The 13,783-nt window shown below is 40.5% G+C and overlaps 1 protein-coding gene across 1 annotated transcript in view; it reads right to left on the minus strand.

The window, feature by feature from the left end:
- The window catches only part of faf1 (Fas (TNFRSF6) associated factor 1), a 151,351-nt gene that overhangs the window by 3,759 nt on the left and 133,809 nt on the right, over positions 1-13,783 (minus strand). Inside the window, exon 18 of the mRNA XM_006635244.3 lies at positions 12,307-12,522. Within this exon, the coding sequence (XP_006635307.1) occupies positions 12,307-12,522 (216 nt within the window). The remainder of the gene's footprint in view (positions 1-12,306; positions 12,523-13,783) is intronic.

Raw genomic sequence — 13,783 nt, forward strand, 5'->3', positions numbered from 1 at the left:
TTTTGCAATCTTGTCTGACAGCAGGAGAGTAAGAGAAAATTATTTTTCGAAGCTGCAGCCACTATACAAAATTTTCTTACAATGGATACAATGGATACAAAATTTATCCATTTTGAGTTTAACAAAGCATTCTGAAATACACAGTCCTGTTCCCTTCGAGATACGTTTGTTGACTGTGCTCTGAAATATACAGTTGAATTTAGTTATACCTCACATTTCATCCGCAAAGCATGGATTTAGCAGGAACATGAGTCAATGTGATGTTGCTCAACTCTAAAAAGGAGAGAAATGCGTGTGGAGAAAAAGAAGTGATCTAGGATTTACACACTAACAGAGAAACCTTCAGTAGAAAACTAGTACAGTTAGTACTTGAACATGTACGAAAGTACGATGAAAATCGGTGTCTGAGGAAGAACAATATGGTTTAGTATTGTTTCATAACTATGGCTTACTGATGTCATCACTTAAAAACTACAGACATCTTGTATTGAAGGAGTTTTACAGTATGTATTTTATATATTCACTTAATTTTAATTTTTATGAAAGGTGCAAATGAATATTATCAGTGAGTCTAAACCACATGAACCAGGCAACTAGAGCTACATTTGACCTTTAAATGTAATTCCAATATTACGATAGGGATTGAAATACTGTATGGCTTTAATTATGACATCAAGTCCTTTACAGAGAATGAAAAATGCCAGAGCTAGCTTTGTTCTTCATGAGCTACAGCTACAAACTCATATTTCAGTCTAACTCAGCTATTTTGTGCATTGATAAAGTGAAAAAAACTCTTTCTTTACTAAAGATAAACACTTAAAGGCTTATATTGCATACAGTAGGCTACAGGAAGGGAAGGTAGGTACATCCTCCTTGTTGTTCAGCTGTTGCATGAATTGCAAGTAGATCCGCACATTTGTGGAAGGAGGTACTACCAGTGGTGCTCTGTCACACTTATGGATGAAAACATCACCATTGTGATGATTGTCTTTTAATTAACCACAAATCACGAGATGTTTCTTCAAATGCGGGAGCGAAAAGGAGCTTCAGTCAATCTGGGCCTATCAAACACTTGGCATATTGCAGATTTCTGAAGAAAACAACGAAAACCATGTCATTGTCCTAAACATGACAAAAAATGGGATTGAAGTTGATGAAGGCTGGAAGCGTTCAGCCTGGTAGTCTTTCTGACTTGTTTAGCATGAGATTTACATAACATTTGCAAATTTGTGTCATTCAGAAAGGGAGGCAGCTTCCACAAAGCTCTTTTATTCCATTTTCTAAATCTGCTTCTAAACAAAGACACGTCACACAGAAAGAAGCTCCCAGAGAGACATTTCACTTCATCATGCCTTTCTTCACATAATAAAATATCCCAGTAAGCATCGTCATAGACTGTACACTGCGCATCAAAACACAGCATTCACTTGTGATTGTGAAAAGCATTGTTTCAGTTGGTCATATCAGCAGAGAAAGATTTTCATGAGACCCTGTACATGGTTTTGACTCCTACAGCCTACGCAAGTGAACAGCTAGCTTTTGAAGACGTTTACCAAATCTGGGAATTCACTCAACTGCTGCAAAGTGGAGCCTTGAAAGCCATTCCTTTTAAATGGGAGGTCCGAGAACATTCCCTGGATTCACCACTGCATTTATGCCAAATGGGCAGACGGAATTCATCCCAATCATGTCTCCTGGTTGGGTTTTCAAGAAAAGCATGAAAGTGCTGTTCCAAACATTCCTGTCTGAATTTGTTGTCTCTCTCCTTCTAGACTCTGCTGACGTCACACCCGTTTTAAAACCACAAGAGATGTTATTTTATCTAAACATCACCCTACTGTCTGGCTATCGGGTCTTTTCTTCAAACAAGAACACACGATGATCAGTCACCCAGTTTGATTGCTTTTTTAGTGGCTATTAAGTCTTTACTGCTTGTATTTTTCTCATTTTATTGTGTTACACTATGGATTACAATGTATTTAATTGGATTTGCTTGCCATTGATCAACACAAAAACACTATAATATCAAAGTGTCAACAACATTCTACAGCAATTCTATCCAAAATTAATGATAACCATAAAACAGAAAATAACTGATTACATAAGCATTCAACTCTTTTTGCTGTGACAAATCTAAATACACTCTAGTGCAAAAAATAATCTTTAGAAGGTATATAACTATTTGAATAGAGTCCTCTTTTGTGCTATTAAGGCATTTGCATGTGTTCAGGTTAAATACACCTATCTCTTGGAGGCCCAACAGTTGATTAGTACATCACCTAACAAAGCACATCATGAAGACATTTAAAGCAAATACAGGACAGAGTTATTGAAAAGCACCAATCAGCGGAAGGGTATAAGAAATTTTCTAAGGCACTGAATATCTCCAAAAGGACAATAAAATCCATTATAAAGAAATGGAGAAAATAAGGCAGTACTGTGAATCTGAGCACACAAAAATTAAGTGTCTGGGTGAGAAGTCGGGAAGTCACTAGTCAGAGAGGACACCAAGAGGCCTACAACATCTCAAAAGGACTTAATGTCTTCCTTGCCTGAGATGGGAGAGACTGTGCATACAACAACAAAAGCCCAGATGCTGCACAAATCTGGGCTTCATGTGAAAGTGACAAAATGAAAGCCACTGTTGGGGAACCCCCCCTCGAATCTCGACTACAGTTTGCCAGAAGGTATTTGGAACACTCCGAGACCAAGTGGAAGAAGATTCTATGGTCTGATGTGACCACAATGAAACGTTTGGCCTCAGGCTAACATCTAAGTTTGGCACCAGTGTAACACAGCATGTCACCCTGAGACCATCATCGCTACCCTGAAGCGCGGTGGTGGCAGCAGCATGCAGCTTCGCTATGTCAGGGCCTGGAAATAATGTGAAGATAGAAGACAAAGTGGATGCAGCAAAGCAGAGAGAAATCCTGGAGGAAAACCTGTTAGTGGCTGCAAAAGACCTGGGAGAAGATTAATCTTTCAGCAGGACAATGACCCAGACCATTCAGCATAGCCACACTTGAGTGGTTGAAAAACAAAAACTTAATGGAGATCTGGAGTTGAACCTGAACCTCAATCAAATCTAGAATCTGTGCCAGGAGGTGAAAACTGCTGTTCACCAATGGTCCCTATCTGGCATTGAGGGAGGTAGAGCAATTTTGCAAAGAATGGATACCATTTTCAGTGTCCAGAGGTGCCAAGCTTGTATGACTTGAGTCCAAGAAGCCTCATGGCTATAATTTCTGCCAAAGCTGCCTCTACCAAATATTGACTCAAGGGGGGATTTATGCAATCCGATGTTTCTGTTTTATATTTAGAATTAATTTAGGGGGATCTTCACACATTCGCTATATTCACTTCCACGTTATAGGGTTTTGTCTTGGTCAATGGCAAAACATTCCTAATTAAATACATAAAGAATCCATATTCCATAAAAGTCCAAGGGGGAGAATACTTTTGATTGCCACTGTATAATATTTATCCAAAATACAGATAAAAATTCAGCTCACTTATCAAGGCTAAATAATTAAAAACCACGAATTGCAGCTATTGTTCTATTAATATGAACCATGGGCTCATACATACTTGTAAATTGGCAAATAATGCACAAGAAATTTTGATCTTTTTATAGTTTATAAAAATAGGATACAGTACATGATTATTTTTGCTCCCTAAAAGAAAGGCTGCTTTTACTGTTTGTGTTGATGTTGATTGTTGATCTAAACTAAGAGACCTAAAAGCAAAGCATGTCTATTTTAATAACACATTATATTACATATTGTCTATCATGACTCGTATAGTCCCAGGTGTGGACATACAGTAAACGTCTCTCTGCACAGTATCGTGAGGTTTTGCAGGCTACGGTGTATGAAAAGGCTCCACAGTTGAAACAATGTGTCTCTACTCATTACCTTTATCCGTTCAGTCGCAGTCTACGCACGCCGACGCAGATACCTCCTCGAACTTCATACAGTGTACATACATCTCTGTCTTTTTGGTTCTCTGGTCAAAATTGTACAAGGTGAAATACGATGACATAAAAATAATGTTTTTACAAGGTGTCAAGTACAGAAAAACACTTAACTCCACACTCGTTTTGCTGTCATCATTGATTGAAACATTTGTGGAGAAAGATGTTCAGGTTGGAACTGACTGTGTAATGAAAGTGGAGGCAGCACCCAGCAAATATAGTTAGAATGCAGTCTTGAGGATGGGCAGCGGCTGTAGTGTGCCCCCCATCCTTGTGACAGTGCCCATCACATTAATCACTACTGGCCCATGCCTAGTTGTGTCATTGGACATTCCCTCGGTTAGTTGCCACGAGGAGAAATTAGGCCCAGTTGGGCCTAATTAACATTTAGTTAGTACAGTACTATCTGAAAATCACTGGCACAGGCTCTGCTAAAAAAGCTATTTGGATTGATATCAAGAAGCTAAGGAGTGGAAAAATGAAGCATAATGTTTAATAATAATAATAAATAATAATAATAATAATAAACAACAACAATAATAATAATAATAATAATAAATAATAATTGCTTACACTTCTATAGCGCTTTTCTGGACACTCCACTCAAAGCGCTTTACAGGTAATGGGGACTCCCCTCCACCACCACCAATGTGCAGCATCCACCTGGCCATAGTGCACCAGAACGCTCACCACACATCAGCGATCAGTGGGGAGCAGAGCAGAGTAATGAAGCCAATTTATAGAGGGGGATTGTTAGGAGGCCATGATTGATGAAGGCCGATGGGAAATTTGGCCAGGACACACCTACTCTTTTCGAGAAACACCCTGGGATTTTTGATGACCACAGAGAGTCAGGACCTCTGTTTTACGTCTCATCCGAAGGATGGCGCCTGTTTACAGTATAGTGTCCCCGTCACTACACTGGGGCATTAGGACCCACATGAGCCGCAGGGTGAGCGCCCCCTGCTGGCCCCACTAACACCTCTTCCAGCAGCAGCCTTAGTTTTTCCCAGGAGGTCTCACATCCAGGTACTGACCAGGCTCACACCTGCTTAGCTTCAGTGGGTTGCCAGTTGTGAGTTGCAGGGTGATATGGCTGATGGCATATTTAAGATATTCAGATAACAAAATGAACCCTTCTGTACTGTGAATTAGATCTCAATATTCTTCAGCAAGCTTATTTTCTATATATAGGTTCTGCCGAACCACACATGCTCAAAAGGGATTACATCCCATTTCAAACCTTCCTCAACTGCTGAATAGCTCATTGCGACTTGTTTATTTTTAATTTCTGAAGCTAATGCAGAGAAATGAGAATGTCTTCTCCTTTTCGCCATATCTGGTTAATATCTGGGCTCCAAATGATCAGGTTTTCAACAGCTGATTAACTGTCTGGCACATCACTTTAGCTGAGGCAGCTTCAATTCAAACCTGTCTGATGGAGGCTAAAAAACTCAAAATCAGAAAGCATTCCTACTTCAGATTCCAACCCCCAGCCTGCAAAGCTGCAGGCAAAGTTGAACTCTCAGTTGCTGCTGTAAACTATTTACAGCCGCCAATGCCTTGTTAAGAAAAATGTGTTAGGTCGAAAGAAGCCTGAAGAGATTCTAGCAGGTTCGGCTGCTGCCTGCTGCGGGGTACTAATTGAACAGATCTGGTGTTGTCAGAGCTCCTGACATTGTTGGAATAATAATAAAAAAAAACAAACCGTGACACTGTCAGTATAACTAGGGAAAAGGTGCAGTTTTGTAATGTTTACACTGGGGACCTCTTCCCATCCTACACACAGGAAACACTTTTCGGAAAAGGCTGGGCACCTGAGCGGAGCAGATTTGATTTCCTCATGGCAAACGATGGATCTGCATCCAATTAGTCTGCTGATACCACTTTCTCCAGTATAATTTGGAGCTGAGGTTTGAGGGAACGAGGGGGAGTGGCGAGCAGCCGAAGGAGCAAGATGGCACACGAACACACACAGCCCACGGTGCTGCTCAAACAAGATGTGGGCACGGCCATCCCGTGAATGAAGCTGGGTGTCATGACCTGATGGCATCAGGTGTGGTCGGGGGGGCTGGGGGGGTGGGACGGCTCGGCAGCACACGGAGTGCTGGCCCTGTCCCAAGGAGGTGTGCCCGGCTGCTGCCTCAAAGACAGAGCGAGGTGCACGCTTGACACAAGGGACTGACAGAATCTGCAAATGTTTACACTGTTATCCAATTAACAGACAGTAAGCAGTGCGGCATCTGTCAACAAACAAAGCTGTTGTTTTCGCCTTCTCCCACTGCCTCCCCTTGCTCCGAGGCAACTCCTGCTCCTTCTGCTCTGCCTCTCTGACTAATTAGGGGCACAGGGCTGATCAGAGACTAACTCTCCCCCCGCCCCCCAGCCCTCCACCTCAGGGGACCTCAGCGAAGGCAATTGAAGCCATAAACACAGACTTCATCCCCAAGTGCTGCAAAGGAGTACATGCATGAAAATGGGCCTTCGCTCAAGTATCTGCACATACTTCCACCTTCTGGTTTTAAAGATGTGTTCCCTCGCCAGCTTTGACACAAGCCACTTGTCAATACCGCATACGTGTCCCTGCCAAAAGCCTTGAGTGCATCACTGATTGATCACTGATTTTTTCATACACAAGGACAAGTATATCTTACACAGTTTCTGCGCCACAGATGGGTCTAATGCATAAATGGGCTGGGCATACTTTCCCAAAAAGACAGGTATAGAAAGTCATAAGACAAAGTGATAATAAAATATCTATGCAATCATAAGTTCACCAGTAACCACAAAAAAAAGGCAGACCTGGGGGCTTATTTACTGAATATTTAACAACGCTCTATAGAGAATACAGACATCAAAATAAGCATTTGAATTATTAAACAAACATTTAAGGGAACATACAAATAATTCCATCCAATCACTGTATTTATAGAACAAATATGTCTTATCTTAGCAAAAAAGAGCAGTGAGGCTCATAAGAGAGGTCCAGCAGAGATTGTCTTCAATTTCAAACACCAGCACACAGCCATCTCAGAACAAATGTATGTTCTTTGACTGTTATAAAAGGAAACAACTGATTAAAAATACACCACTATGTAAGAAGTGCAAAGTTTATAACATAGCGCATCCACTAATCTTAAAGGAGTGCTGAACAGTGTAGTGCAGAGCAAATTTTGTTGCTAAGTTAAGTGATATTTGACACTACACTCTAGACAAGCCACTGAATCTCGCAATCTATATTTGTTCAAGTTAATATACAACAATTCAAAAGAAGCTGTATTTTTTTTGTGACATTAGCACTTTTTCCCTGCTTGTAAGAAAAAATGTAAGGGATTTATTGATGCTTTCTTCACATTGTTCTGGACAGTGACTCAAAAAGTAACAAGAGCACACCCACCACTTCACCCAAGCAATTCAATGGTGTTTTACATGGGAGAAATTGTTTCTAGAAACATGCAGGAATTTGAAAAAGTGGTGCATAAATTACGTAAAACTGGATAAAAAAAAGGCTGTCCATAAAAAAGTGGCAAAAAAAAATTCAAACTGTCCAACCTGTTACAGCAAAAATCATCAATGTACAAAAAAGCTGTTTCACATTAATTAAACCGAAATTGTCCGATTCAAAGTTCTGTTGTCAAGTGTTTATTTGGCCAATTACTAAAGCAGTGGGAGATCATTAGCTGCTCCCAAGAATGATAGAAACACATTTAGCAGGGGCGTGAACAGACCACTTCCAAGCAAGCTGCTGGGAATTGGAAAGAGACGGCAACTTGGTGAACAGATCTTTGGGAGGGGGCAAGAGGGTGCTCAAGGCCTGAGATGCGAGATAGAGCGCCTCAGGGCTGTGTGACAGTGCCCGCTCTCGGGCCGAGGGTAGGACAATCCCAAGCAGACATCTTGTGCGGTTTCACCAAATTCTGATCATAAAACGAAAATCACACTTAAATAATCTGACTTAAATAACATTTCAAAGGTTTAATCGAGGGCTTGAGCAGAAAACGGTTGAAAAGTCCTGTGTTTTGAGAACTTACTGTAAGTATTTAACACAGTTTAACTGCATATAGTACAGAGTTAACGATTTTGAAAACAAATCACCATTGCAAACAGTAGAACTTAAATGAACAATTATTGTAAAGATAATAAAAAGTGTTCAGTATGACTGAAAGGTTGGTTCAACATGCTTTGTCCTTGTAAAGCAATCATCCCAAGCTTTGTAACAGTCTGATTCTAAGCCATTTAAGTATTATTTAATAGTCTTAAAGGCGATTCATCACCATTTAATAACTTATTTGGTGCTCTCCTGAAATATTAGCATCAATACTCTCTCAGTTGAGGATGACTTTTTCAAGAACCCAAGGTGACAGACAGGACATACGAGAGAACTGCACACTCTCTGGAAGGTTAAGCAGACATTATTCCTCAAATACAAGACTTTGAAAGAGGCTTGTTAGTCTTTCTTCTAGATGCAATGCATACCAATACAGCGAACATACTTGGAAACTAAAGTAGAAGCATAAAGATGGCAGGTTATGTTTTGGGGTTTCCGAAGAATGAATTACGATGTAATTAATTATGGCCTCTTGTGCAACTTAAAATGCAGAGGGTCATTGTTCGTTGTTTGTATCAAGGAAATGTGCTGTTGTAGGAAATACAGTTGTAGTCTCAGAATGAAAACTTATTTAGCTGCTGAACTCACCGGGCCTTCACTGGACGAGAGGACAAGGTGTTTCAGGGGGAACGTTTACACAGTTGAATCAACAGTATGAAGCACTGCAGTATGTGGCATCATCTCCATTTGAAATTTACACTCTGTGTACAAGGCTCACACAAACAAGCTTTGAGACTGCAGCAAGGCAAACACAGTGTCTTGTCTGCCAGAAAGCCTTTGATATTTCAAAGAAATTACTTTATTATATACTTGAACTAGCAGGTTCTAGGCAAATGGTAATTTCATTTTCTATCCAACAGCATGAAAAGGAAAACAAAATACACAGTACCAACACATTATTAAAATGCATACACATATATAATGTAGACACAGATAACTGTTACTTTCATTTATACTTATCCTCAAAAGATACAAAAAAAATAAAACAACCTTCTTTTCCATGAAGTACTGCTGCTACAGCAATTCATTCAGCACTAATGTAATGAAGGTCCAGCTAGGTTTACATTTATGAAATTGCAGAAAATTTGAAAGGTTTTACAACTGTAAAAAATAAAACTTTAATTCTTTGGTTTTTGTATAGCTCTGTATGGTTTTTTGTTCTGGTTTTCTGTATGGCTCAGAAGTAGGTTTCATCAGAACATAGAAACACTAGAGACACTAGCCGTTTTAGTGAATGTGAGGTGGAAAACATTTTTAACTGACAAAAAACTGAAGAACAGAAACAAATCTGAAGAAATGAAGAGATTTCCAAAATGGTTGGCAAGAGAGTGACATCTCAGGTAAGGCAACTGGCATAATGTAGCTCACATTCCAGTGACTTTTTATCTGCAACAGCCTGATGAGTTCCTTTTTTATTAGTACGCCTAATACAACTACTTCTGACGGGACCAGTAAGGTTTCTCTCACTGCTCCTGAGAAAATACTCCAGTAAACTGTGACAGGAGAAGACAGCAGAGCAATGAAAATCTGGAAAACAACTACCGTGCTGTAGTGGTTAAAAAATGAAGTACAGAAGAGAGAAACTAGCTTATTTATGAATGTAGAAGCAGATTGGAAAGCAGGCATTTCCCTAGTGTGTCCCAAGCAGTCACAGAAACAAAAGTATTCAGTAATTTGTTTTAGCTGATCCCAGGCAATCAGCTTCAGTTTTAAACCCGGGTGGTAGGGTGGAGAGAAATCCTATTTAAACGATATTTCTGGAGAATTACAAATGCAATAGTCGTATTTCAGCTAATCCTTCCAGAAAAATAAGAGCCTTGGATGTCATTTAGCAGTTTTCTGTTTTCATTTTAATTAGATCTGAGCGCGTGAGGATTAGACAGGAGCTGCGTTCAGATGCACAAACACTGCTGCCACTTGACTCGTTCCCGTGGAGTTTAATTAAAAGAAAGGCCCCTTTACGTGATCGGCTGTATTACTGCCGATCCGCCTTTGCAAACGAACAGGTTGCACATTTGGGCTACTCACAAATTCTCTGAATGCAAATGAAATTGTGTATATTTCTGTTGGTTTAGAAACGAGGAGCTGGCAAACCCATCGTGCTCAATCTGAGCACACTCAGCCCTGTAGCCAGTTTCCCTGCCGTTACACTGTATTAAATGCAAGGAGCAGGCTGCATGTTGCAGGCACAGTGACACCAACACAAGTGTGCAGTTTTCCCCAGAGATGGGCCAGGCAGGCTGTCTGGGCAGGCCTGGCAGCTCTCCTTAATGAATAATCCCATATTTGTTTCCACAAGTCTAATTAACCAGGTAGTTAAAAATGACGCTCATTAGCTACCTGCCACAGAACTTACCTCCCCCTATAATTACTGTGTTAAATCTGCCGCTGCAAGGGTGCAGTGGAGGAGCAGAGAGGACTGCTGACAGTATCTTAAGTAACCAGTGCTCTTTGGTGCATACAGGGATCCTAATTAATATTCGCAGAATAATAAAGGCACATGTGTATAGAAATAAAAACATGAAATCAAGGAGGTTCTCATTAGCCCACCGTAGCTTTTAATTAAACTGCACGCCTAGAACTTTCCATGCAGTAGTACTCAGTGGGCACAGGGGAGAAATATGAGCAACAAACTATATCAAGCAGCGACTTTGTGGGAATAGCGACCCAATTATTTTTTTTTCTTTAGCGGAGATGTTACAATATTAAAGGTCTCAGTACATTTTTTTCCTCTCTCCACATCATTGATAGAGATTAGCCGTTACTGAACAGTCTGTTAAAAAGCAGATGAGAACATTTAGGCGAGGAAAGCACGCAAGTCAACAGCTCTGGCTCATCTTGGAGGACACAGGCAAAACTGGCTTTTACAACTTACTGATGAATACCTGCTGCAGTGTAAACATTATCAAAAGACACTGCAAGATGTCTGTCTGTGTCATTCAAAAAGATCTGCAATTTTTAAACAAGCAGTCGTTTTTCCCCATTATTGATTTTCATTTTCGTAGTCTCTTTTTCAAATGCTTTTTCAAATTTCTACGATTCAAAGGAGTGTGTACAAACATTTGTCCAGGGAAATTACACACACCTACAGATTCAATTTAAGATTAGTTCATATATGAAGTCCCACTACATTGGACAGATTTAGCATAAACCAGATTATTAACGATGAAAACAAAAAGGGAAGAGAAAAGTTTAAGAGGCAGAAAAAGATGAAGAAACAAAGAGAAAGGTTATTTAGCAGGCGATTTAAGATGAAGCACCTTTGAGCCCATCAGCTGAACTGTGCATTAATTACTACTGTTGCAGAGTCACAGGGCATCAGTTTTACACCTCTTTCAAAGGACCTTGCTCAGGCTAGTACAAAGTAATCCACACTTCTTTATATTTCTTTCTTAACACTGATTCTGTATTGCAGTTTATTGTTCCTTAGTGCTATAGTAACATGGCAGAACTATTTTTGTGTACCCATTAGAGCACACATTTCCTAATTTTTTTTAGGCCGTATTAGGCTTGTCTGCCACAAAATAGTGATGGGTCAAGGATGATCTAGATATTTTTTCCATCTTGAAATTCATACAGCTGTCAAAATATTAAGTAAATTACATAATAAATATCTTCTGGTCTTACGAGCAGCTTCAGCTGTCTTTCAATTGAGCAAATGTCTCTTCAAAAGAAAACTCTACAGACAACTATAACTCTTGTGTTTACATCTTTACATCAGTGTTCCACAATTCTGACGTGAATGAGTGTTTGTTAAAGTGAGAGGAAGTCTTCGAGGGCTCAGCATTTCAGGGTGAATGCTGAGCAACTTGACCGACTGTTTTCAGTCCACCAACATTAATCCCAGCAAAGCAAGAGACTTTTAAATCTAACTGGCTCCTTCAGGAGCACTGAGGCAGGCTTGATCATTCAAAACAAGCTAACCAAAAGCAACTCTGTGAACACTGGGGGATGTAACCACAGAGACTTGTATTAGACAGTATGTTTATAGCTCAATTTCATTTAAAAAAAAGAAAGTCGAGGGGAAACACTTAAGCTGCCTCTAGGGTCACTTTAATTAGTACCCTGTGCACATAATGTTGACTTTTATATGATACATAAAAAATATTTATATTATTAAAAATTGTGGTGGGGCAAGTTGTGAGACCTTTTTGGTGATTTTAGAAGACATAAATGAGCTTCTGTTAGAAGTCAGCGAGGACGGAAGGTGGGGTACAGTACTCACGTTTCTGCGGGGGAAGGTGGTCAGCAGTTTGAACTCCTCGAAGGGGTAGCCCTTGGACGCCACAAAGTCAAAGAGGACCTGGAGCTTGCAGCTGCCCAGGAAGCGGCGCTCCAGGAACTCTCCGCTGGGCGTCCGGATCCGGAGCTTGCTGATGGGCTCGCTGCTCTCTTCCTCGGGTTCTGGGGGCAGGGCCTGCTCCAACGACAGACGGATTGCCTGGAAGAAGGAGGGAGAAACCAACAACGTTACCCAACAGCGGGAAAGAGGAAATTAACAACATGGGCCCTTAGCAGACCTCGAATTGATTAAAAAGAACAATCTTTCCTCTGATGCAAAAAAAACTGTAGCCCATTTACAATCTACCGATGTGCACAACAGCACATCAGAACACAGCAATGGCTAAAAGATACTGTAAAAATACTACTCTTTTACACCCAGAACGAGTGCTATTTGAAAGTGCCGTCTTCTTTTTGAAATATTTTAAAGTTTCAAACTTCAAAATGCTTGACATAACACTTTTAAGGTCAAGTTAAATACCACACTTCATGCTAACCTTAATGCAGAATATATGCATTCAAAGTACTGTTCTTGTTTTCCTTTTAACTTTAAAATTGGCCACAATTTCGTATATATGCTGATTTTGAAAAAGATGACATCTTGAGAGCTCTTTGAAACTATTTCTAATATCAATTTATATTATTAATAATACTAGTAATAAGAACAAAAGATGACGAAGGTGCAATTCAGTATCCTGCTCTGTGTGGTTTCCTCTTTCAGCCGAATGTTCTTATTTTGACAGTCGGCAACATATGCTGTGACAACAGATACCAGCTTTATTTACTAACCTAATGCAATTATATTTCATAAGAGTCGACAACAGTAGCTCATTAGCAGCCTGTGTCTTTGTGTGCCTGAGCCAGGGGTGCTCGTGGCCTACTCCCCTGAGCTGGGCCATACAATGAGCCCTGAGAGAAAAAGCTCCGCATCTAACAAGCGCGCTGCAAACACCGGCAGGGCAGGCCCGCCACAAAGGGCACGCGGAGCACCTTTCGACTACAGAGAGCTTGAAAAGGACGACGGGCGTGCACCTGAGAGCTCGGTTTGTCTCCTGCCTTGTCCTGGAACAATGACCGAACAAACCCTCCCCACCTCTTTGTGGGCAAATCCCCATTGTCTGGCTTCCCTTTCACCTACTTCATAATAATCTCAGTATGTATTTCCGCCTACTAATATGTATAATAACATATATACACTTTTTGTTTTGCTTTTTCTAAAAGCATTCTCATATTAAAAAATAAACACTCCCAGCCAGCTTCCCTATGTCCTTTCAAGAGGCTGTGTGTATTGTGGAGAAGGGCAGCGAGCTGCTGGCGGGCGTCCAGCGGTGAGGACAGCATGCCGGGCTGTTTATCCACAGACAATGTCAGAGAAATGAGGTATTCTTTCACAGCCACGGACTGCTTCTGATCAGCAGCCA

Source organism: Lepisosteus oculatus, chromosome 9, assembly GCF_040954835.1.
Source record: "Lepisosteus oculatus isolate fLepOcu1 chromosome 9, fLepOcu1.hap2, whole genome shotgun sequence".
Taxonomy (NCBI): Eukaryota; Metazoa; Chordata; class Actinopteri; order Semionotiformes; family Lepisosteidae; genus Lepisosteus; species Lepisosteus oculatus.